This window comes from Spermophilus citellus, assembly GCF_964194105.1.
Source record: "Spermophilus citellus genome assembly, chromosome: 13".
Lineage (NCBI taxonomy): Eukaryota > Metazoa > Chordata > Mammalia > Rodentia > Sciuridae > Spermophilus > Spermophilus citellus.
The window spans coordinates 79,008,541-79,035,401 of record NC_138193.1 but is presented as its reverse complement, the minus strand read 5'-3'; the positions used below and the strand labels follow the sequence as shown (position 1 = coordinate 79,035,401).

The following is a 26,861-nucleotide window of genomic DNA, read 5'->3' as shown; positions in this document are numbered from 1 at the left end:
GTTCTATAATGTCAGTACAGTTTGATCTCTTTCATTCTTTTTCAGGACTTGTATTGTGATGCCTATGATGTACCAAAACTTATCTAAGCAGTCCTGCATTCATAAATATTTAGGTCACTGAGGTCATTAAAAAAAAACGTTCTAAAGCAGTTGGTCTAATTATCTTGTTTTATCTACAAGGAAACACAGATCTGCACACAGAGACAGAGTGAAGTAATTCAGTAGACTCTTGAACCTACATTTTGGAAGTGTTTTCTTGCTATTATTGTATTTTGATCACAGCCGACATGAGAAGGTGGCTGAGCTGTGTGCCTGTGAATGTGTTTGCACACGTGGGTGGGTGTGTGAATGTGTGCGCCCACGCGGGTAGGTGTGCATTATGTTGTGTGACAGATGTGCTCTGGAAAAACTCTGAATGAGTCTTTTTACTTTTAAACATGGAATATGAGATCTTAAATGCTCTGAGGGTGGGAAGATGATCTGTTATTTAAAGGAAACTTGGGCGGAATCCTTATGTGAAATGAGGACTTCATTTTTTTTTTCCTTAAAAAAAAAAAAAACGATTCATTGAGATGTCGTTTACATTTAATGAAGTGCAGCTTGTTGCTCTCTGCCAGTGGGTGCATTCACTAAGCACCCTGACAACCAAGGAATAGAATGCTTCTGTCACCTCCAAAAGTGTCCCCTATATCTCTTGGTAGTCACGGCTACCTCTGACTCCAGGGGGTCACCCATGAGCTTTTTGAAATATAAATTAGTCTAGGACATCGCACAAGTGGAATTGGCTTAGCATCCATTTTCTCTGGTGTCTCTAGATCATTTTTTGGTATAATTGACTAAAGTTCCATTCCAGCACTGATCGCTCATTCATGTACCTGTTGTAGGATGTTTGGGTCATTGACCATTTGGGGCTGTGAGGAATGAAGCTACTGTGAACCTTTGTGTATAGGTTGATGGCTTCGCAGGTAAATCATCTCCATGATTCACCTGTGCAGATCCAGTTTTTAAATTTATTGAAGTAAAATAAGGCCATTCATTCATTCATTGAGGCAATATGCACAAGTACGTATAAGGTCTCTCCTTTGTGCTGACAGACAAGTCCTGCCCTGCCGGGATATACACTAACACGCATAATGTCTTGGCCCTGCAGCGAAAGGGGTCTGAGAAAGAAATAGTCCTCTTCCCTACTTTATTTTATGAAAAGTAGTCCATTTCAAGCCTGTTATCAGAGTGGAACCCTAAAAGTATTGCATTACATGTTTACCCTCTGCCTTTTGACTCGTCAGTGCGCTCTACTAATGAAGTAGCAAATTCTTCCCCAAATGAAGAGTCTTTTATTAAATTAGCTGCTAATTTAAAAATCAGCACCACCAGCAGCTTAAACACTGCCACATTTTGGGCCCCTATGCTTGCTGTGTGGTCCCACGCTCTGCTGGCTCACCTCTGCTGTGCCAGGCTGTCTTGGGTTTGCAGTATGCCCAATGTGTGGGAGCAGTGAAGGGGGTGCAGGACTTGGGCCGTGGGTCCTCTGCTTTGGGAAAGAATCCCTTAGTCTCTTTTGATGGCTCCTTTTCCACCTCCTCCTTCACTCCCCACCCTCCTCCAAGTGAAAAAGAAAAAGAAACAAACATTCAAAGATCCGGGACCTCAACGGTGGAACAAGGCCAGTGCAAAGCTCTGTCTCCTTCTTCTCCTTTCTGGAGTCTCTTTTTCTGATGTGACTTTGCGTGTCTCCAAGCTTCCTGCCTGAGGACAGCTGGAGAGGGAAGCAAAACTCAAATTGGGTGCGTGTGACCCCGTGGTCTGTCCTGGGGAAAGGTTTGCTTCGTGGTTTCAGGTGAAAGTTGAGCTTGTGGTTAGGAGGGAGCTTGACTTTGAGTTTCTGGCCTCTCTTCCCTTGAACCCAATGGCCCCTGAAACCCAGGCATGCAGACACCTGTGGATCACTTGGGACTGAGTGTTGCACTGAGCAGGCAGCCCAGGGCTTGTGGGCAGGCAAGGCCTTCTGATTTTGCTCCCTGTTGGCAGAGTTCCCGCCCAGCAGGTGTGGTGTGCTGGGAGAAACAGCCAGGAGCTGAGGGTGTGGGTTTAGACCCTGCCCATTACCTCCAGGCTGCGCAGCTCCGGGGGACACATTCCCAGAAACAGGGTGTGCGAGATGCTCCCTGAACTTGTGCAGCTGGCGTGCCCCTCACGGCACACTGTGGAACAGAGTTGCCAATTACCTTCCTTCATCTCAGTTTTCTCATACGTAGGATGACTCTAAGAACACCTCTGTTGCCTTATAGGTTAATTGTCTGGAATAAATGAACTAAGGTATGTGAGGGCTTTGAACATAGTCAGGTACCCCTCACGACTCTAACCTTGGTACTGTATTTGATATTCTCAACATATCTGTAGAGTCACAAGATGTCCTGGAAGAATATGTCATGATATCAACTTGGGGCGAGAAAATAGCCTTTTTTGTTAGGGGCAAGTTGGTTGTAGTAGAAAGAACACTGGACTGAGAAGCCCAATATTTGCAGTCTGGGCCTTTGGATAACAAAGGCAGCGGTCATGACTCTTTTGCTGTATGATCTCATTGACCCTCACAATAGCCCAAATGACATGGGACTTGTTACTAGCTCCACATCACAGAATGGCAGTCTGAGTACAGAGGGTACTTGCTCACTTCAGGCCACCCACCAAGTCTACTTTCTCCCACCGCACTCTAACGTTTGCATGCTGAGTGCCCTGAACATGTCTCACATGATCCATTTTGCAGATGAACAAGCTGAGGCTGGTAGAGGCCACTCAGTGGGACACTCAGAAGGGACAACACTGGGCTTCAACTCTGGTCTGATGCCAAAGGCTGTGTTTGTCTCCTCGTGTTTGCCTGCCTGGCTTCTGGCCCTGGATGGAGGGATAGCCAAAGGCACTGTAGCTTGAAATAAGATCATTGTCAAAGAAAACAGAGATGGTAACTTGGAAGACTGTCAAGGAAAGGTACAAGGTCTCAAAAGATTTGATGAATAGGGCTGCGCTGGAACAACTGGGAGGAACCCGGAGTACAGAGCGGGTTCAGAACTAACCCTGGGAAGGGCTGGAGGAGGTGGCGGGTCTGCTTTTATGTATTGCCAGTGCTGGGCACTGTTGCCCATTGACAGCTTTCAGGATTGTGCAGGGCTGGGCACCTACATTGCTTTATTTATCCAGGCCATATGATCATGAGTAGAATTTGTGATGAAACCAAGTTGCCTTGTGCTCTCAACCACCCCTTGTGCTCAGCGACCCCTCCAGTCATCACCATGGAGGTCCCGCCTCCCTAGATGGATTTTCAGAGCCTCCTCACTTGGCTGGCTGGGGTTTGGCCAGCACTCAGCGGCTATCTGCCCAGCCTGCAAAGCTCTTTGTTGCTTTTGGCATGTTTAATAGCTTAATTTCTATTTTTCTGTCGGGAAATGCAGTTCACCAGCCTCAAGGCAGCAGTAGGGCGCTCGAATGGTTTCTGATTGCTATCTTGAACGTTAATATCCTAATACGTTTGATTGTCAATGACTGGTCCTCCCAGCCACTAGTTCTCACTCCCCTTCTGCAAAGATAGGCTCACTGCCTGCCTCCGGATAGGCCCCACCACCCATCTCGTTCCTGTGCTGTCCTCCTCCCTGCTTTTCCCAGATAGCATTGTATTTTGCCCATGAAGGCTACAATCGTGGGAAATCTTTGACTTGGAGGATATGAGAAAGTGTTTCATTTTGCTGGCGGAGTTGGGAGGGATGATCTAATCTACGAAAGGCATACATTATTTAAATTCCATACTTTGGGGGCAAGAGGGCCCCTGGATAGTTTTGAACTTTGGCAGGGACAGGATTCTGGTTTGGCTCTGTTCAGAAGGGCCAGTGGTTGGTTTTCCTGTTTGTAATTCAGCGCAGGGGCTGGGTAAGACTTGTGGTGGGGCTAGTATTAGTGGTGAGAGTTCTGGGGAACATTTTCTTTACCCATAAACTTAGAATCATGGACTCTTGGGGTGGAAGGGATGAGAAAAGTTATCTCATGGAATCATCAGTTTGTTGGTTGGTTCCCATCTGGATCTGAGACTCAGTAAGCAGGTCCAGTGGGATACCTGGGGGCAGTGTAGATCTGCTCACTGCACTCCCTTATTCCTTCTTCAGACAGAGCACCTGAACTGTCACTAGTGGCTTTATTCATGAGACATGGAAGTTCCCTTTTAAAAAGAATGAAAATTCGAGGGAAACCTTAAATGCTCTCAGCCATTTAAGGCAAAGTCTGACAATGAAGTGGGGTTTAAAAGTGATTCTGGATGCCTGGATTTTTTTTTTTTTTTGTAGGGTGAGAGAGGTTGGTGGGGGTTCAAGTTCAAGTTCAGTTTCTTTGCCTCATAGGCACTCACATGTGGTGCTCATGGTCTAGTCACCTCTGCTTCCCTTCTTCCTTGGGGATGAAGGCTTAGAGGGGTGAATGACCCAGGATAGGTTATGGATGTCCCAAACACAGAACCTTTTCCTAAGTTCAGGAATGTGTATTGTGCGTTTCCTGACCCATAGACCATGAGCGCAGGGTGCAGATATGGCTATTATACTGACTAGCAGGGATGATGGCTATGTGGACACTATGTTGGTTTAACAGGAGCCATGATTAGGACATGTCTGGTGTACTGTGGGTAATGAATTCTGACTCTGCATATCTGGAAAGGCTTCAGAGAGGAGGTGATAATTGACTTTGACCTTGAAGGAGGAGGAGGAATCCACCAGACTGCCTTTTCCTAAGTAGCTTGCTAAATGTATAGCTGCTCCTTGTTGGGGACAATGGGAAAAAAATAAAAGAGGAGGAATAGTGGTTCCTGCCCTCCAGAGAATGCACAGCTTGTTGGGGGGAGCGAGCCTGGCACTTATGAACCAATTAGAGCTCTATGTAGACAGATGGGATTGTGGGGGAGTATGCAACTAGCCAGGGGACTTGGTGATCCAAGCTTTCCAGAGTACTACTCTCTCTTATAGAGGGCCCGGTTCTGTAAGGAGAGTGCGCACCTTGCACAGATGTCTTAACTTCAAGAGACCCAGCCCTCTGATTTTTTTCTCACCGTGTGATTTTATCTAGTTAGCTGGATTTGAGGCAGGGAGGGAATAAGGTGGGGTAGGGAGAGAAGGTCAATGGTAAGAGGTTAGTGGTATTGACTTTTTCTTTACAACCTTAGTAGAAATCTGGGCTTGCAAAGCATATTGTCTAGCCAGCACTGAGCCTGAGCATGCAGTCCCCTGCATCTCGCATAAGCCTCACACACCTTCCTGAGCCTTTGCTTATGTTGTTTCTTCAGCTGGAACTTCCTGGCTTTCTTGCTCATCAAGACTTCATAGGCTGCTTTTCTGTACCAGTTTTAGGCTCCTTGGGCCTGTCACCAGTTCTCCGTGCCTCATCACTGAGCTGGTACAGTACTGTTCTCTGCTTCTTAACTCCCTGATGAGGATGTAAATCCCCTGAGTACAGGACTGGTGCCTTTTGCTTCTCTTACTTCCCCTGGAAGCAGTTGGTATAGAATGAAGAACACAAGTTTCTTTGGATGGTCTTGGCATTGAATCTCAGCACTGCCACTCATCTTGGGACCTAGAACCTGGACCACGGTTTCCTTATCTCAGATGAGATATAACGTAGGGATTTTCAACCTTTGCACTGCAAAGGTTGAAAAAGGTGCAGTGTTGGACTGGATGATTCTTTGTGGGGACTGTCCTATGCACTGTAAGGTGTTTAGCAGCCTCCCTAGCCTCTACTTTTAGATACCAGTTGTAGCATTCTCTTGCCAGTCACGACAATCAAAAACATCTCCAGATGTTTGGCTAAGTGTTCCTTGTAGAGCAGAATCCATCCCAGTTGAGAACCACTCGGAAGATGCTACCTTTGGAGTATGCAGCAGACTTCCTAGTACTGCATCTGGGACACCATAGAGGTTCAGTCAATGTTGATTCTCTTTCATTCCTAATTCACTGGACACATTGTGGACCCAGGAATTGCCTGGCTCTGTGACTGTAGGATTCAGCAGTTTGGGATGGAAACGTCGTGGAACCCTTGGGTTGCCCACACAAAATGCACTAACCTGCACTGTGATCTTCTTAATTGCAGATTGATCTGGAGCCAGAAGGAAGAGTATATGTGATCATCGATCTCTCAGGGTCCTCAGGCGAAGGTAGGAGAGTGTGACTTCTCATCTGTGTCCTCTTCCATTGACCCTTGTCTTCCAGGTCTCTCCCTTCCCTTCTTGGCTGAGACATACCACAGTGATATTTAACTAATTGGCATACTTTAAAGGAAATGGGTATTTTGAAGATGCTACGACTGTGTACCAAAAGGGACCAGCCATCTGTTAACTGGTGGAGCAGAGGGAAGATTTCTGACTTACCAAATGAGGCCAATAAAAGGCATTTCCGCATGTTGTGTGCAAGGCAGGCTTTGGCGGAGTGGCAGCCTCTCCCAGGAGGCTTCTGTGGGGTTTGTGTGTGTGTGCCATAGAAGGAAGTAAAACCAGTTGGTCTAACGGTATTCAGAAATGAAACAAATAAGGTGTTAAACGTCAGGATCTTACTTCTTTAGAGCACTTATAGATTGTTTTGTCAGTTTCTTTACCTAGCAAAAGCCCTGCTCTTAGAGAGGAATAAGGGGTGAGGGAACAGCTGCTCCTGCTGGCTGATTAGACAGTGTATGGATTTTCTCGGATAGCTGGACTTTCAGTCTCTCTTCTTTTTACTCCCTCTTCTTTCTCAATTTTTTTTTCTTTGCTCACTAAATACCTTTTAAGGGTTTGTGCGGGATGGTGAAGACTGAGCAAACAGGGCTAGAAGGAAAGGCTAGAAAATTAAACCTTATTCAGACAGGAGCAAGGGGATCCTGACCAACTTCAGCTTAGACAAGGATGGGAGTTAGGACTGAAACTCAGTTTGGGGAGCATCTTTCCTGTCGTGCTTTCTCTGGGAAGGGTATAGAACAATTAGTATTAATAACACGGCAGAGAAATTGGGAGACAGTAACCGTTTCCTCTTTGCAATGTGGAAAAAAAACCTAGGGGCTGTCTTCCAATTGGAAGGATGGCTAATCAGCTCTCCTAGATGGAAAGCTCCAGCCTTTCACAATAGCTCCCCCAGAATCCTGGGGCATCACAACCTCGTACACAGTCTCTAGGTGAGGGATTGGTGCTGAGGGAAGATTATGTTAGCAAATTCAAAGGAGCTGGTGAAATGATCACACTTGAGCGTGGCAACCGATGGGTTTCATTTGGCTAATTAGTTGCCCAGTCTTCAACAGGTGTTCAGAATAATTTGATAATTGTGTACATCTAAGGATGACACCTAGAATCTAGTCCTCTTAATAAATCTCAATGATGTGGCACAGGTTTGAAGCTCTAAACATCCTTTGGGTATTGGGCACATACACTTTCTGCTTTTTATTGCAATTACATTTTGGCATTTCCAACTTCCCTTCTTTGCTTTTAGCACTGAACAGCCCAGAATAGAATCTGTTGTAGAAGATTTGAGGATGTAAAAATATTTCGTATGAAATTTTAAGACCTCCAAGAGGGCCTGAAGGGAAGTAGAAGGACCACCAGTGTGCCTACCACCCAGGTTAAGAAATAAAGCAATCTAGCCCAGCAAGGTGCTTCATACCTTTAGTCCCAGTTACTTGGGAGGCTGAGGCAGAAGGATTGCTTGAGCTCAGGATCTCAATGCTAGCCTGGGAAATGCAGCAAGACCCTGTCTCAAAAAAAAAAAAAAAAAAAAAAAAAAAGAAAAACCAAACACCAACAACAATAAATTAAAAAATAAATATGCCAGGCATGGTGGCACACACCTGTAATTCCAATAGCTCGAGAGGCTGAGGCAGGTGGATCATGAGTTCAAAGCCAGCCTCATCAAAAGTGAGGCACTAAGCAACTCAGTGACACCTTGCCTCTAAATAATATACAAAACAGATCTGGGAATGTGGTTCAGTGGTCAAGTGCTCCTGAGTTCAATCCCTGGTACCAAATAAATAAATAATAAGATAAAATAAAACAAAGCAACTAGTAGGGTGAAGGCTTGTAGCTGCTTTTAACATCTGTGTAACATAATGTGTGATAAAATTCACCAGACTTAAGGTTTTATAGTGACCTCCTAATTGTAGAAACCAGTGAGACATTTGATAGGCAAAAATCAATTCTCTTTTTTCCTTTTATATTCTTAATTAAACGTGTATTTCCTGTTCCAAGATGCTGGACAACCCATGGCAGGCTTAGATGATTTTCTTTTTCTTTGAAAAGATTAATGACTTGCAGAATTGTAGAAGGCATTCTTTTTTTCTACATTAGAGGGAAAGGAGATGGACGATGAATGAATAAATAAATCAAAAGCAATGGATTTTTTTTCTTCTTGCTTCTATGGCTTATTGCTTGTGAATAGCCAAAACAATTTTCACTGGGTTAAATTCCGAGTCTATTTTTTTTATCTCTTTCATCTAAAGAAAATAGAGTTTACTTTAGAAATGCTGACACATGCCAGAATCTGTAAAGTGCTCTGAAGAAAAGAAGATGTGTTTTCACTCTTTTTTTTTTTTTTCCTGCTGTTCCCAGGACTCGGGGTCTTTCCTGTGGGTAGTAGATGGACTTGCAGTAATCCTTTTTTTGAAAATGATGTTGGGCTTTGTATTTATGGTGCCTACCTGTTTTCCCAGCCCTGTGGCTGGGATTGTGAGGGCTTTTGGTCCAGAGGTGGTTTGGGTTCTGGAAGGGTTGGGAGGGTGAGACAAGGACATAGAGAATGAGAAACCATGACATTCCCTACCTGGATCACAGGCGAAGGGCCCAGGGGAAACACAGTCATCACAGAGGTCCTATTGGATTTATAGACTGTAGACACAGGTTCTTGTCAAAGTCCCTTTCTTGAGTGAAAATACTAATTTTGTTCTGTGGTCAGGGTGAAAAGAGAGTTGAAATGAGACACAGCTGAAGTCTTCTCTCTCTCTTATTCTGTCTCAAGCCATCCTTTGGTTCCCCTGTGGCCAATGGTCCAGCTCCATCAATGGAAAAAATGTACTCATAGAAATCGCACAAACTGCACAACACACCCACATTCCAAAGAGCTCAGAGAAATGTGTATGGGTGAGACAGTGCAAATATACCCCCTTCTTCTAGGATATGCTAAAAGACTCTTTCTCTTGCTAACATGCTGTTAGAAAGCCTTGGGTGTCTCCATCCGGTGTAGCTGAATATAATGTGATTTCTAACTGTCTAATAAAATTCCACTGCAGGCATGTCCTGTGCAGTTCACCATAATGGGATCTGACCAGTGTGTGCTTTCGCTAAACCAGGCAACCTAACCCCAGATGTAAAAGTTCAGGGCAGATGACAGTTAAGGTCATTTCTGGTCATATGATTTTGTCCTTTGGTATAATTTGAATAGATACTTGTCAAGAGCTCATGGCTGAGGGCTGGCTAATTTCTACAGGTATAGGGGTTAAGAGAAGTGGACTTTTTCAAACAGATACAGGCCTAGAAACTTTACCTATATTATCCCAAGTGGCAAAACTACTCCCAGAATGCCCTTGTGTGAACCCCTATCTCAGGTGCTTCTTAGTGTTTTGCTTTCATCATAGATAAAATCCCATAAGCATGGTGCTCTGGGGTCACCAGATATTTAAATTAAAGTGTAATTAGCACAGGTAATAGAAACATAAATAGCAATTCTTAAATATGCAATTGATTGTTTCTTTCTGTGTATTCATGTTTTGTCCTTTTTTATAGCACGACTTGTGTATGATTTTTTATTCTTTATAATAATATGGCAATTTTAATTGATCATAGGCCTCCAGGTGAAAGATGGTCAGGGCCTGACCCAGGACTTATAGGCTCTCCTTCCTGGTGCAGGGTTCATCCGGTGCAGGGTTCCATCCTGGTGCAGGGTTCATCTAGGAGAGTTCTTCAGAGTCTAAACTGACAATAGATATAACAGTAGGTCTCACTGGCATGTTTGGTTCGCCAAATTGTTTCTCCAATAACATGCAGAGGATGCAACTAATTTGAAGAATTTTGAAACATATGCACCACAAATCATATGGTTAAATCAAGTTCTGGAGGGACTGTGTGTTGTGGAAGTAGATGATGAGAAGCAGAGACCTGGACTCATCCGCTTCCTATTTTATCTGTAGCCACACAGGGCAGACAGCATTCAGTCTGGGAAGGAGCATAGCCTTAGGAGTCCATCAAACCTGGATGTAAATCCTGACTGTTGCGCTTATTAGCTTAGAGCTTCAGATTTCTCACCCATAATATGGGGATAATAGCACTGTGACAGGTACTGTGGCAGGGTTACTATAAGAACAGTGTCTTAACCAGGCTGGCACACATCCGTAATCCCAGCTATTTGGGAGTCTGAGGCAGGAGGATCGCAAGTTTAAGGTGAGTCCTAGTAACTTGGTGAGACCGTGAATCAAAATTTAAAAAAAATTAATAACTAAAAAGGGCTTGGGATGTAGCCCAGTGTTAGAGCACCCCTGATTCAATCTCCAGTAGCACAATCAAAAGGAAGCAGAGGAAAACAGTTCCTTGGCACAGTGCCCTTCAATACAGGAGATGCTCAAGAATGCCTGAAAGCCCTGGAGAAGGAAGGGCAGTGGGGTGGGCACAGTTCTATGCAGTCACCTTGGCAGCAGGTGAGGTATTCAAGGAAACAGTTCAAGGGTAGGTTTCTGACTGTGGGCATGTTCATCAGACCCAGGAACAGGGCAGAGTCAAAAAGAGGCAAGCTATGGGACAATAGATCTGTCAGGGAGTAAGGGACTGCTTTTTTGCTGAGTTCAGGCCTTGCTGTGTTTTGACTCCATCCTCTCTTTCTTCACCCTTCCCCAAATGAAGAAATTCCCAGAAGGACACTCTCCAGCATTCCTGAGCTACTCACTTATGTCCTTAGGTCTTTAATGTCAGAAACTTCTCCTTGTTGGAGCCTGACTTATATCCCGGCCTGCTGCGTGCAGACTGAGAGCATGTGGTACCCTTGCTCTCCCAGACCCTGGGGGGAAAGCCCTTCATCTCTTTGGAGGCAGTTATTAAACCTGTCTTCTTGAGACTGAATCCCTCTAATTCCTTGACTTTTCTGAAGGGATATTTCAGAAATCTTAACACATCTTTGTAGTTCTCTTCTAGACTTTTCTCAAGTTGCACTGAGACAGATGTGATCAAACCAGCTATGGTTCCAGAAAGAGAACATGCGTGTCAAGATTATAGCTTTACCAAATGCCTGACAGTGTTAGCTCCAGGTGGAGATGGGAAGTTAACAGGGCGAGTGATGTGCCTGAGGCCACAGGGTTGGTTCTGAGGAACTGCCGGGTCCAGACTCCAGGCTTCCTTCGGTCCAGGCTCCTGCTCCAGGTTGGGACCCTCATAATGGGTCTGCCAGCACAGTAATGACTGTACCTGTCTGAAAAAGTCCACTTCTCTTAACCCCTGAACCCTGATGCTTTTTTTAGTTTATTTTCTTCAGAAAGCTTTTAACAGAAATATAAAGCTACAGTTCTTAGCTTTTTTTTTTTTTTTAAGAGAGAGTGAGAGAGAGAGGGGGACAGAGAGAGAGAGAGAGAGAGAGAGAGAGAGAGAGAGAGAGAGAATTTTAACATTTATTTATTTTTTCTTAGTTCTCGGCGGACACAACATCTTTGTTGGTATGTGGTGCTGAGGATCGAACCCGGGCCGCACGCATGCTAGGCGAGCGCGCTACCGCTTGAGCCACATCCCCAGCCCCAGTTCTTAGCTTTTAATCCTAAGGTGACCCCAGGAGTCCCTTTCATGAATAAGCAGGTCTGTTCCCTTAGCATTGAAGGCTGCCTGGTACAGGGAAGGTTGGGTGCTTCTGGGTCTCTCTGTAATGTGGGTCCATAACTAAATAGTGATCTGAAACGAGACCTGACTTGATTTCAAGCAGGACAGTGATCTTTCCTACTGACCTGCCCTTCTCATTAAAGCCTCTGGAGTCTGTGTTGACAGAGGGATCAGAGCCCTGCCCTCCAGCTATAAGTCTGCCTCTGCCAATGGGCAGGATATATGTAGATAGCATCTCTCAGATTCCTACTTAAACTTCAGTTTATAACAATTCTCTCTTTTCTCCTAATTTCTATATCATTGAATCCAGTGCCGTCTGGCTACCAGGCAGTTAAAAGGAACCATTTGTTTAAGTGAACAATAGTCACCAATGTCCTTGAACCAATGTGCCCAGCTTGTTGTCTTGCTGGGTTTGGGGGGATGGGAAGCAGGAAGATAAGTGGAAAATGAGAGCTGGCACTCACCAGAATCAGAAAACATGGCGCTTGCCTTCAAGGAACTTGCAATTCCATGAGGAATCCAGGACTCACAGGAACTAAGTATCAGAGAGCAATGCAAGGCGGTGTCAGTAAGTTGGAACTGGAATCCAGGAAGACTTCCAGGAAGAGGCAGGGCTTGGGTTGGAAAGGCAAAGAGAGGCTGGGTAATCATGGAAGAAATGGAGAGGCCATTCTGAGTGAAGAGACTCATGTCTCATCATTTGAGACAACTTGAAGGCTCCTGTTTTTAGGAATGGCTGGTAGACCTGATAAATTAAATAGATGGAATGTGTGCAAACAAAGACAGCCATCCGTGTTGCAGGCAGGAAATTTCATGCTGGGCAAGCAAACGAATGAACTGCCATAAATGATTAATCTGTGTTTGAAGGCAGTTGTTCTGGGTGTAACTTCTTGGTCAAAGCCTCTCTCCCATCCAGATTCCAAAGGAGGAGGAGTGTTCCAGGTCGAAGTCAATCAAGCCTAGGACGTTGGGTGGAGCACCTGTTACAGGAATGGCACTGAGGTGTTTATCCCTTCTGGCCTTTTTTTTGGGTGATCTTTCTCTGCCCCCTTAGCAACTCCATAGAGTCCCTATCCCAGCATTCTCTTCTTCTGCCGTCTTTCTAAGGAGTCCCTAAATCAAGCCTGGATACTCCTGTGCTTTCTCCTTTCAAGTTCTGTCCAGTCTCTGATAGGTGAAGGAGAATTTCCAGATCCCTAAGCAGGGAACTTCAGTACCAGGCACCAGCTCCAAGGTGCTGATCCATCTCTCCGGGATGTGCTTTAGGCAATGGATTCTGGTCCTGTTCACCCCACAGGCCTGCCAGACATCCATGGATACGTCAGCTTCTCTAGTAGTACATGGAAACAGAAAACAAGAAAATAAAAATGCAGATGTTCAATAATATGGATCTTACAATAGGTACCCCACATTCCCTTACCCACCTCCAGCCCAGTATAACTGCTTGTTGCCACTGGTACTCAAACACTGCGAGCAGATCCTCCAGTCTCCAGATTTGGGGCTCCCTCCTTGTCTTGATGGAATAAATGTTTATTCCTAGAAGTGACCCGTAGGCACCAGATGAGACACGGGGAGCCAGCTTGGAAACAGTGAGCACCAAGCCCCTGTCAAGGAGTTTATAATGTTACAAAGAGACATTGCTGAAATGCTTGATGAGCAATAAGCTAAGAAACCCTCATTTCCTTCCAAATAGCCTCTAGATGCACAGCAGTTCCTCTGAAATGAATCATCCATGGTTAACAACACCAAATGCCAACCATTAGCAGATGAAAAACAGAATTGAATCAGGAGCGTTTGGAGAGCAGAGCTCTTTATGATCACTGCTAGGGCCTCCTTCCCGCCTGCCATTATGGGAGCATGAATATATATTTTCTGTTGACTGCATGCCTGTTTTACTAATGAAGTAATTGAAGAACAAATAGTCATGTGGAAGAAATAAGCTTATAGAAAGGGTGGGTTTATAACAGACCTGTTGTCAGGACGTGGGCCCCGGGCTTCCCTCATACTGTTCCACTCTGTCTCTGTTGTCTTATTATATATCATTTCTGCATCTTTGACAGAATATTGTTTTGGGAAATTCATGTTTGCAGGTCAGATCATATTTGGCCAAAGTGGCCTATAATTTAATCTTTTACCATTGTTAATGTCCTCATGATTTGGCTTAAAAGAAAGGGGTATTTCCATTTATCTAACCTAATTTAGAGAGTTGTCTTTCAGTACCAATTATTCTATTCTTTTATCTACTGAAAATTGGACAGTGCTGACAGTTGTATTGATGTTCCTTATTACCTAGCTTTGTTGAAACATTCACATTTTCACAATCAAGTGCATTCACCATCGTCAATCAAGGGGCTAACATTGGTCCTTCATTTCAAACCTTTGGTGGGAGCTTATGTAAACCATGGAAGGGGTGTATACATGCCCAGGTGCACACAGGTGAGAACAAATGTCTCTGAATGGCTTATTCTGCCTCCCCTCTATCCTCAATTCCTTCATGGAAGAACTGCTTGTTTTCTTATCTGATTTATGCAAGATCCTAGAGGCATAGAGGTAATAATGAACATGGTCCCTGCTCTCAAGATGCTGGTAGAAGGAGGCAAACAATAGGCCACTAAACACAGTAGTGTGTTTAAGCTGTTTGGTGTTACATGGTGCATGCAGTGGGGCCACCAAGAAGACTCCTTTCCACTTGAGGGTTCTCCCTGGGGTGGGCAGTCAGTAAATAACACTAACACTCATCCCACAGGGTCCCATTGGAGCCACACAACAATCCTGAAATACAAGTAGTGACAGCTATCCTCTTGTCCACTGAAACAGAGCGACTGCCCACCAGTGATCCATCCAATGAGAAGAGCAAATAAAGGAGGGTTAGGACTTGGTTTATCAAAATGAACTTTTCAGAAATACATTTGATTTATATTTTCACTCATTCATTCATTCATTTATCAGGCACCTATTTATGTAAGTTACTCTACTCAATATGAGGGCACAGAGGTGAAAAATATCAATAGGAATCCTTTGGGGATTATATTCAAGTGGATATGCTTTCATACGTGTGTGTGTGCATGTGTATCTCTGTGTGTATGTATGTATGTTTATGTGTGTGTGTGTGCACGCGCATATGTGTATGTGGGATCTCTTTGCAATGATACATACCAAACTGGCAACAGTTATTGTCTTGGGGCCACAGGGAAGGAAAAAGGAGATTTTGGAAAGGAAGGAACATTTCTTGTCTAGCCTATAATTTTTTTTTTTTACCTTTCCATGTATGTGTATGAACCACTTAAAAATCATTTAGAATTTTTTTTAAAAGGGTAGGTGGAATGTGACCATTCTTTTACACACAGGAACAGTGACTTGCCACTCACCAGAAGCTACAGAGGTTTCTAGAAAAGTCTATCAGAGAGGAATTGCCCACTGAGTCCACAGAGCAACACATCTAGGGGCGGGGAGCTCTGGGAACAATGCTCTTGACATACTTACTCCTCAGAAGACCCCTTTGATACATAATAAAACACTGGAATTAGGAAGTCCCTCAGACAGAGCCTGTCACTGAGGACTACTGATGTGGACAGGCAGGTGGGAACAGTGATGGAAGACACCCTTAGCACATTAACTCCAGAAAGCCTCTTGCCCCTGCCTGTGGCCCTGCTTGCACCTAATGGATGGACCATCTGTCTCACTGTGATGAGGGCTGCACTGTTCAGTGCTTAGCATCTTCTATTTCTTGTTCCAAGCTCAGTCCACAAAAAGAGGACTTCACTAGTTTTGGCATCTTCTATCCAGCTTCTATCCAGCAGGGGGCTGCCAGTGGTCCTAACCTCTTTCCCATGCATTCCTGTTTGTCTGTTTTCTGACCTTGACAATAATGGTGAGGTATTGTTCCAAGGAAGAGGTGTTCTCTGTAGCAGGAACCCCTGACTTCTACTAGTGATCTATGTGAATTATTTCTAAATTGTCTGGAAGCATGGATTTGAGGGATGCTGAAGTTCAATTTCAGGTGTGCATATGTGTTACTGGGACCTGCATTTTAGTTCCTGCTCCACAATAAGTTAATTACTTGATTTACTGGCTCATTCAACAAATGTGTACTGAAAGTCTTGCCTGCCAGGTACCATGCTAAGAACTGAAGGTAATAATAATAATAATAATAATAATAATAATAATAATAATAACAACAACAACAACTATAGCCCCTGCCTGCTGGGAGCTCCCAAGCTAAGGGTCGTCCAGCAAAGTCACACACTCTACTGGGGCCCCTATGGTCTGATGTGCACACACAAAAAGCCCCTTCTAGCCCTGTGGTTGTGAGTCAAACCTAAGGGAAATTTGCAAATAGCTGGGCACCTGGAAGGGGGAAGTGAAACAAAATTTTTCAAGCCAAATCTCTGTTTAAGGATTGTTTTATTTAATTTACTCCTAAATGGATCTGGCAGATGGGTTTTATCATCACTATTTTACACATGGGGAAAATGAGGTTTATGGAATGGTTTAAGTCTGTGAATCACTGTGCAAAAGTAGATTTTGACTCAGTGGGCTTGGGATGGGGCCAGAGGTCTGGCATGGCTAACCAGCTCTGGGGAGATGCCCATGCTGCTGGTCCCCAGACCACCCTTTTGAGTAGCAAGAGGCTGTAGACTCGAGCTGATCCCTCGGAACCGTGCTTAGTAGGCATCTGTTTCTATTTGATTCACAATTAAGAGGGAGATCTACTGATTCCCCTCTTCTCTGGCTTCCAATCATTTAGTCCACTTTACAGTCAGTATCTTTGAATCCTTTTCTGGCTAGAGACTTCTCCTCCCCACTCTCCTTTTCTTCTGGGCAAGGGGACTAAGAAGACTCTGGGCAGCTTGGGCAATGCCCAGGCCTTGGGTGTTAGTCCTGGCTTTAGTAGTGTGCTGAAGGTCAAATCAAAATGGACAGCATGAGTGTACTTCAGAGATGGGAAAAAGAACCAGTTTATACCAAGAAAACAAAGCACCAAGTCACCCTTCTAAAAGCCACCAGTCAGGATATTGGATTTTTGGTTTTTGTGTTTGTTTTTCTATAAATACCCTGAAGTATTGAGTGGTGCTTGAATTTGATCCCACTGTGCTAATTTTCTCCTGGTTCCTGGGGCTTTAATTAAAGTAACTCACCCAGGGACCTTGCTAGAACTTACCTCTACGTGACTGTCCCCTGATAGGCAGCTTGCACCTCCTTTTTATAGAAGGGGAAATGCAGAGAGTGTTCTGGATTAAGGGCTGGGTACACACTAGGGGCCTAATGTTTACTTGTTGGATAAATGAATGCATGACTAAATGAAAATAACAGGAGAAAGTGTCACTTTTGAAGGAAACTATTGTGATAAATAAGGTGTTTGACTGACTTTGCTTTGGATAATCAGTTGTTTCATATTCCAATGTACAATCAGTTTCATGGAGGGAGGTATGGGACTGAATGTTTAAGCTTTCTATGCCAAGTACTTATTAGGGGCTTTCTGAGGCCACTTCAGTGATTTCTCATGCATACAAAGTCCCCAATTATAATACCTTGTCCCCTCCCAGTTTATTCAGCTACTTCTCTGTTCTTTCAAAATTAGTTTTCAAGTTTGCCTCCTCCTCAGGGCCCTCCCACACTGGCTTACCCCACCTGCTCCCTCTGGTTCACAAGACTGTATTTGCCCACAGGATTCTCTTTTGCTGTTCGTTACAATCATGTACTCATACATTTATTTTGTATCTATGACTAGAGCCCATGTGGGGCCCTATTTGCCCCATGGACCACAACCATTCGAGGGCAGAGATTTCTGCAAGTATGAGCCCAGGAGCTGAGAGGTGCCAACAGACTAGAGCCAGTCCAGTCCAGCGAGGCTCCTGTCCTACTTGGTGACACTGCAGGCTGAGCCTGGGGCTTCATCCTGCCTTTCTGACTACACAGAACCAGTTTGAGAATAAAGACCATCACTGTACTGGAAGTCTGTCTGTCCTGTAGGGAACCAGACATGCCTGCAGACCACCAAAACCCAGCACGAAAGAACTTGGCATAGAGGCATGGAACAAGTCTATAGGAGCCTTGATTATTGCAGGACCTCTTTGGGCAGGAGGCCCCCAAACACACAGAATTCAGCAGTGAACTGCTTTATGGTGAGGTATAATGCCAGTAACCCCTTTATTGAAATTGGAAGCTTGGATTCTGTTCTTGGTCCTGGTACCAACCAGCCCCTTAAAGGTGAACAAATCACTGGGTATTTCTGACCCTTAGCTGGACTGGATTGACACCACTGAGATGCCCTGGTTCAGCAGGTGCTCTGGATTTTGGATTCCCAGGGTTGAAGACTTTCTGTACCTAGGTGTGAGTCAGCAAGCGCATCTCTTCATCTCTGCCAGATCCAATTACCTTTGCCAAAGAGCAGGAGCCTCATTAGCGTGAGAAGAACTTAAAGAGTATCCAAGGGGAAGAGTGGGGAGAACTTATTCTGTGTCTCCTTAGGCAGCTCTAGGTCCGGAAGAGTTACAGGGAGTTAGAGGGAGGCAGATCTAAGCTGGGTTTAGTATATTATTCCTCCAATGGGCAGAGCTCGCCAGCTGTTAAATACACTTGAACAGCAAGCAGGGAGCTCTCCATCTCTGGAGTTGTTCAAGTGGGGACCAAAGGATCATTTAAAAATTTTGTAGAAAGGATGTTTGAGCTGGAGGGCTGGATTGGATAATTGCGGTTCTTTTTCTGATATAGTGAACAAAAGTTTCCATTCTAAATTTTTTTTACAAGATCTGAATATTTGTAACAAGTAACTTCCATAATTATATATAAATGGATGATAATAAGGCAATTACTTATTTTATTTAAAAAGGAGAACAAGAGTGGATGAAATAATAGGGAGAGGAAAAAAGCTGGATCTTAACATCTATTTATGGAATAGTTATATTTCTTGAAAATTCAAAAAAATAGGAAATGTTACATACTCAAATCTAGTTATGAAAGAACTAGGAACAGCTCCCTATTTTAATGGGCCTCAAATTGTGGGAACTACTCCTATGAATGCTTTTTTTTTTAAAAGTGAAGAAAATCTTAATGTCATTAGTCACTTCTTAATTTCTGTTCCAAAACTTGGATGTGGGGTTTGCTTAAAAAGTGGCCCCATTGGTGTATGGTTGACAAACAGGCCCATCTGTGAGGAAGAAAAATGGTGACAACAATCTCTGCCTTTAAGAGAAGCATCCTTCCTGCATGCTTGTTCATGTGAGCTGTGAGGTAAAGATTTCCTCCTCAGACTTAGGATAAGCCTTGCATGGAAGCCACAGCAGTGAGAAGACACGAGGATTTCCTCATGAAGACTTTAATTAGCTCTTTGCCCTGAGAAGAAGCTTTCTTTTGGGGTAGAAAGCTCCTCCCTGGGATGGGTGATGTATTGCCACAGACTAGACAAAGTCTGGCCTATGCCAGGTGGGGCACAGTCAGGTGGTTGACTCCTCCTCATAATGTTGGCCTTCCCTCTAATGCTTGATGTTTTCCCCTTTACAGCTTTGGAACTGATATCCATTGAAACAACAACCCTCCCTTCCCTCAAAAACAAACAAGGCCAGTCTTTGTGGAAAGATAGCATCCTCAGACTTCCTTGAGGCTCCTTGTGCGTGAAGAAGCAACAGCCGGGTTTGTAGGCAGTCCGTTCCTTAAGTTTGCACATGATGCTTCTAAAAATACATCTGAAAGCCAAGGGAATGAAAGTTGAACATTTGAGTTAAACGCTATGATGGGGGAATTTCATTACCAGAGAACTAAAATGTATTATAATATCCTCTCATTATGTCTCATTGTTTAGACACAGTCTTTGGTAATATTTCCAATGTTTTGTGCTTTTTTTTAAAAACGGATTTTTCTTTTTTTCTTTTCGGTTGGTATCTGGGCAGTGAGTCAACCCCTTTATGGGCCGGGAGGGTCCATCTGAGACTACAACTGTAGGATTTGCTCCACCAGCCTCTGTTCTCTAAAACAGAAGCGATCCATCTTTTTCAGACTAGGGCTAACATTCACTTTTTTAATTTAAAAATGTTTCGTTGTTGTAGATGGACAGGATACTTTTATTTTGCTGATTTATTTTTATGTGGTGCTGCTGAGATTCGAAAACAGAGCCTCATATGTACTAGGCGGGCGCTCAATCACTGAGCTATGGCCCTAGCCCCAATATTCACATTTTAAAAAAAAATTCATTTTTTTTTTTTTTGCTGTAGTTGGACAAACATCTCTATTTTATTTATTTATTTTTATGTGGTGCTGAGGATCGGACCCAGGGCCTCACACATGCTAGGCGAGTGCTCTACCGCTGAGCCACAATCCCAGCCCTCACATTTTTTTAATCATTATTTTGATTTCTTTTTTTTTTTTAAAAGGATAGGAGGCAATGAAATCTTCAAATAATGCATAAACACTCCTGTCAGTCTAAGCTCTGTCGAGGAGAGGACTGTGTCTTTTGATCTCTGCAGGTCCACCATGGGGAAGGCAGTGTTAGAGACAGTGGTACTTAGGAAATACGTGGTAAGTGAACTAAGGGATGATTGTGGTTCCAATAAAATGGCGAAGCTGTGGAGATGGCAAGATGCTTGGCACGCAGGAAGCGCACTGTGTCATGTTCCTGCCCGCTGATGGCAGAGCCGCTATGTTTGGCCTGTGTGTTGTTTGAAGGTTAACTGCACTGAAAGTCAAGAATTGCCCGTAACCAGTGGGTTCGGGGTCACCAGGACTGTTGGCAGAGCGGCTTGGAAGACAGACCTCACCTGCTTAATTACAGATGTCCCTCCAGCTGCTTGACCTCACCCTGCCTGTAATTATGGCTCTTGTAGCCACTCTGCTGCTAGGCCAACCAGAAACACCTAGCTCTGTCTGGAGAGGAACCTATTTTGTTTTTATTTTTAATCTTTTAAAATGTAAACCAAGCTAGGGTCCTTCCTTTCCTATACTGCACGAGGCCTTCTCTTCTTTGCCTTAGAAATCCAAGGATGATTTCTTTGTTTGACTTAAGGGTAAATTCCCTCTGTTGATTTGTTTATTTTGAATCAATCTGTCCTTAATTTAAATCAGCTTTGTCCTCCCTCCCTTCCACTATTTTTATTTTGTAATTATATATCCCAGATCACATGTATCTAGGAGCCATTGTAAGAAAAGTTCATTGCCTGTGCCTTTGCAGCCTCCTGGGGACCGGTCACTAATCTTGTCTTCATCCTTGATTCCCCTAAGGTTATTTCTATCCTGAATTTTGGTTTTACTATCTATAGTGTATGAAGTTTTCCTAAATAGCATGAAGTTTTACCTGCTTTTGACCCTTATTTAAATAGTACATATGAATTCTTTGTGGTCCATCCAGCACTGTACCTTTGAGGTTCATTCATGTTGGAGTGTATGTGGGCTACTGTTCCTTCATTATTATTTCTGTATATTATTGCATCATGTTAGTATGTCAAAATTCATTTATCCATTTTTCCTATTCGTGAATACGTGGATTATTTTCAATTTTTTGTTGTTAGGGACAATGCTATGTTTGGGGCACATGTACATCCAACTCTAGTTTCTTGGTTATTTCCCTAGGAGCTAAATTGATGGTTCAATATATACACGTGTACATTCAGTCTTACTAGGTGATGATAAATTGTTTTCCGAAGTGACAGTGCCAGTCAATGCTACTGCAAGACACATTTGCCATATCCGCTTGCTTTGTATCTTCATAACATAACCATTATGGTTTTAATTTGTATTTTGGATTACTTTTTTATATCTCTGATTATTGATGATACTGAGAATACTTTCAGCAAGTTCTCGACCTTCCTTCAGAAATGTGTGCTCACTCCTTTCCTGCATTTTTCTGTCATGCGTTTATCTATTCTTTATTGCTTCAGAGGCAGTTTTATGAGATGCAAATATCTTCCCCTAGTTTGTGGCTGATCCTTTCATTCTCTCTATGGTCATCTGATACACAGACATCCAAAGAATGAAACTTAGTGAATCTTGAATAAATCATTTCACATGTTTGGGTTTCCAAACATGTTTCTGCTTGGGTAAATGAGCATGCGGATGTATTCCGACTCTAGTCCCTCAGTAAGTAGTTCACCATGGCAAAATGAGTGGACATGTCTGAAAGCACATTTTCAAAGTGCAGAACCACATACACATGTAATACAGGAAGTCTAGGTTCTTCTCTACCTTGTCATAGTGCCTCCATTTTTTATACATAACATACTCCCTGGGAACATTTTGTTATTGAAGTTACTTTTTTTTTTTAAAAAAATATCACTTTGTGTCTTATGAAATTATTGTTGGCTTACTTATTTTCTCTTTGCCTCCCTCAAATATATGCACTCCAGGGCAAGAGTTTTTATTAAACTGTTTTTGATTGTTTGGCTAGCAACTTGGAATAACGCCTGGCACCTTGTAGATGCTCAATAAATATTTGCTCAGTGAGTGACAGAATCAGTCCTTACTGGTGGTCATGGTGTTGTTGCTATGGAGTCATCCAAATGCTGTCTTTAGGAGTTGCTCCCTATTCGGCAAAATTGTAAACTTTAAGCAGTGGATTGATTGGTCAGTGTTATCTGTGGCCTTTTCCTTTCCGGAGAGGGTGGGTGGAGCAAGAGGAAGGGCTTCACACCCTTGGGAGCAGAGAGCTCAGTTTTTAAACTTGTAGCTGGGCTGGCACTCTTCTGCAATTTCTAGGGTGAGACCAGAATTTCCCAGGCTATTTTCTTTGCCCTTCTGTGTGGTTGCTCTCAAGTTTGCTGCTTTTCCCAACCCTGTTGGCTTTTGCTTTGTTGCTATAGAAATGAGAGCTGGGGGTGGGGGGCGGTGTGTGCATGTGAGGGCTGGGAGAGGGGCTGTAGCAGAGGCACTGGCCATGGATGCTAAGGGAGTGGGACCAGTGGAAGATGGTCACCATGGAAGTGTCTCTGAAGGGCCTGCCCACTTTTGAGGGCACTGTCTCCAGAGAGGCTTTAACTTCACATGGTAAACACTTGGGGAACAGGCTCCCTTTGTGGATCTGCAGTGCTCCCTTGGCACTTATCCAGCCCTTCAGTGGAACATCTGGAAAGCCTTGGCCCCCTCCCCGTGCCAGAGCCGCTGAGCTCTAGAGACAGAGGTCGATGACCTCTCCTTGGCTGCTTCTTAACCCGAGTCCCAGACAAGTGTGTCCCTGGGAACCAGCGAGAAGCACAGATCTCTGATGCCAAGGCTGTGCACTATCGCTGTCCTACTTTCACTTCTGATAAAACAGAGGAGGCAGAGAAAGGGCCTGGGTAGGGAGAGGGATGAGAATTTGGCTTTTCAGGAAATCAGAACTCAAGTGGGGAGCCCTGCTTCCTTCTTACTGGTTTTCTGGCTGGGAAAACAGCAGGCTGAGCTATTGCCTGATGTTAATGCTCCTTCATGCTGGGCTGACATTAGGGGTGGGCTTGGGGCTAAAGACTAATTTGGTTCTAACCGCCACAGGCACCCCTAGCAATCCCTGGGAGATAATTCTGAAAAAGTGCCTGGTGATTTTTTATGCACATAATTTATAACACACTGGGTGTGCTGAAGTTAGTGAAAGGGACTTCTGATGCATAATAGATTGGGGGTAAATATGCCATGTAATTACCTGTTCTGTAGTAATGTTTTATAACCCATGTATTAGGTTGCACACTTAATACTCATTATTACACACACATACAAGAAAAAAAAAATAGAGTAGAAATGTCCATAACCCTTTCTCAATAACAAATGTGCTCTTTGCATGTGGGGTCAGATACCCAAGACCAGCTTATTTTCAATTTCACTTATAAATAAAAGCTCTTACTCTTACCTCTTCCTTGCACATTGTAGGTATTCAACAAATATCGTTTGAACCACTGATTTCCCTTTACCCAGATATCTGCTGCAGGTTTATCCTACCGGCAAACCTGCTCAGGTAGCACAAAGATGAATTGCCAGGTTTGAAACATTATAATGTCAGAAGCCAACTAAATGTCTATAACTAAGGGACATTTTGTGCCATTCTATAATGGAATAATTTAAGCAACCATTTTACATTTTTATGTATTAATGGGGACATATATTCAAAATAAACCATTAAGAAAGTAAGTTAGAATAGTAGGTATACTATGACCTCATTCGTGTAAAAAGAAACACACACGAGTATGTGTGTGTGTGTGTGTGTATTGAATATATATGTATATATGTACACTAGACTTGCATAAGCATAAAAAAATTTGCCTCTGAAAAGTGGGAAGGGGGTCCTAGGAACTTTTGCTTACCCTCTGTCCTTTTAGTTTATGGACATTTCTGCCTTGGGTTTACATAGGTATAAACTCTGTTACTCTAGATGCCTCATCGTGTGGCCTCTTGGTGTACCATGACCACTTCCTCTTCTCACAACGGTCTGCCTCCTCCTCCTCCTTGCAGATCTCACAGCCTCTGTGTAACCTCCTGACCCTCTCCACAGTGCAGCCTGGCCTCCTCTGAAGAGCCACATAGCTTCTGGTCATTCCACTTAGTGGTGTATGAGGACTGTCTGACTTAGTTCTGTTTTGCTTTTCTGCCTTAACTCCTCCCATAGGCTGTCAGGAGCGAGTGTGGCACTGTGCACTGGAAGGCATCAGGCACCCCCTGACTATGCAGTCTGAGGGCTGGGGGTCTTCTCTACTGGCTCTTCTGGTATCCTGTGTTTCTGGTGCTGTATCTGAGCCATTGACTTCTGGGACCCATATCCAAGGGCTGCATTACTAGGAAACCTAGTGCCAGGTCATCCTACAAATGATGGGGAAAAAGCTGTAATGCCCAGGGCTTTGGGGATTGCTAGGGCTCAGTGCAGACATCTGATTACCAAAAGTCAGCTCTGCCCCCGAGGTTGTATGTATACAATTCATGCAAATATATGCACACTTACATTCATAATCACCTGTGCAGTGTACTGCTGGGTCCAGAGTTTGGCAAGGGCTACATTCTCACTGAAAACTGATGTATCCTCCTGCCCCAAATCAGAGCATTGCATTTTGACTAAAAACTTTTTTTTTTTTTGGGGGGGGGGTTATACCAGGGATTGAATTCAGGAGCACTAGACCACTGAGCCACATCCCCTGCCCTGTTTTGTATTTTATTTAGATTCAGGGCCTCTCTGAGTTGCTTAGTGCCTTGCTTTTGCTGAGGTTGGCTTTGAACTCGCAATCCTCCTGCCTCAGCCTCCTGAGCTCCTGGAATTACGGGTGTGCGCCACTGCACCCAGCTGGAAACTGTTTTGAGTAACAATTTTAGTGGTTCTCTGTTCTTCAGGCGCCACCTTCTCTGCTTGTTTGAGCCCTGCTGCTAGAGATGAGAGCAAATGGGGACAATATGTGTGGTTTGAGGGTTTGGAATGGGGTTGTGGGACAGGGCAGCTGGTCCCAACAGTATGTCCTATTATTGTGTGTTTGAGGCTTCTGCAAGTTGGGTATGTAGAATGAAAGTCTCTAACATCTAATTCGCATTCAGCCTCAACTGTCTGTCTAGGGTACCTACCTTTCGAGTAAGAATATGGCTCTTCTGGAAAATATATAGGGTCTCAGGGCTACTCACTGTATTGCCTGGATAATGTAGTCCTTGATGCTTCCTCCATGAACATGGGAAAACTTGTTCACACACTCAAAAGGCAGATAGTCCCAGACACAAGCTTACCTGCGAACACAATATGAGGGTAATGTAGCACTCTCAAAGGACCAATGGCTATGAATCAGGACACCTAGTGGGAGTCTCTTGAAGGGCCAGAGAAGTGCCTGCCTTCTCTCCCTACCACCTCTCTCCTTCCTGCCTTTTCTTTCTCATTTGTTAGTTGCTCACAAGCTGGGCTAACTCTGGGGATGCAGACGAGTCAGACAGTCCTTACTCTCAGGGAATTCACACTTCAGGAGTAGAAATGGGTGTTTAAACAGAGTAAGTGCAGCACAGAGCCATGGATTTAGGAGATCGTTCTGTTCAGGATTCCTGGAGCCTCAAAGGATGGACTGGCCAAGTCTTCCTGGCTCATTAGAAGTCTTGGAAGAAGCTCTTTCCTGATGGGGGAGGATAAGCAGGTGTGGTCTCAGGCTGCAACTGGACGTGTAGGAGATGGGCTTTGGGGGCCAGGCTGGGCTCAGGAGGAGGGATGTAAACAGTGTGCCTGGTTGGACTGGAGACATATGGAAGGCAGCCATCAGATGGGTCCTGCTACCAACAGATGGGCCAATAGAAAGGCCATCGAGCTTCAAGTGTGACCTTGACTCTGGCTTACCTGAACTGACCCCTCACTTTTCCAAATTTCGATTTCCTCATTTGTAGATTAGTTTAGTGGAGGGGAACTTCCCCTCTGTCCTGTGAGGGATTGGCAATTGGGTCTATGAAATACTCCGACGTAGATCAGCAGGAGCAACAATTTCGTGCATAGCAGCATCACATGAATTTAGGGGAGGGCAAAGGATTTGTGGAAAAACTGAATGGCCACTGTTCCAGGTGAAGCCTGGAACAAAGTCTGTCTAGGCCTGGTGGCGGCCTCTAGCCTCCTCTTCTGTTATTTGAGTTTAATCCTTGCTAATGAGGAGGTTCCTGGGGAGGGGGGTCGTGCTACTGAGTTCCTTTAGCAGATAAGGGGAGCTCCAAGAAAGCTCTTCCCTACATCTGCTGTTTCCCAGGTGCCTGAGTTTGAAGTCCAAGGTGTGTATTGTGAGGTGGCATTTCCTGAACTCCTTCCATGGAAGCAATTCAACTTCTCTTCCTATGGCCACTTTTGTGTGGAGGAGGAATCTGGGGCTCTGATGCAGTTGGTTAGAAAGAGGACTGGGTCTGAATGGTTGTCGCTTGTCAGAGTCACATTCTGTTTCTCTGCCTGTTTCCCTCCGCAGAACGGAGGTCCCTCTCCATTTGACCTGTTGGCCTAGGGACCCTGAGTTTTCTGATGTTTCCTACAAAATTTTCTATATATTACGGTAACACATTTGAAGGGAAGAAGGCCCATAGCTTCACGTTAGCTCTTAGAAGAACTCAAGACCTCAACACGATTAAGAATAGTTGTTCTGGAGAA

General features: G+C 44.1%; 1 protein-coding gene across 1 annotated transcript in view; it reads left to right on the top strand.

The window, feature by feature from the left end:
- PRKCE (protein kinase C epsilon) overlaps window positions 1-26,861 on the top strand; it is a 480,838-nt gene that overhangs the window by 176,578 nt on the left and 277,399 nt on the right. The window contains exon 2 of the mRNA XM_081265157.1: window positions 6,115-6,178. Within this exon, the coding sequence (XP_081121283.1) occupies window positions 6,115-6,178 (64 nt within the window). The remainder of the gene's footprint in view (window positions 1-6,114; window positions 6,179-26,861) is intronic.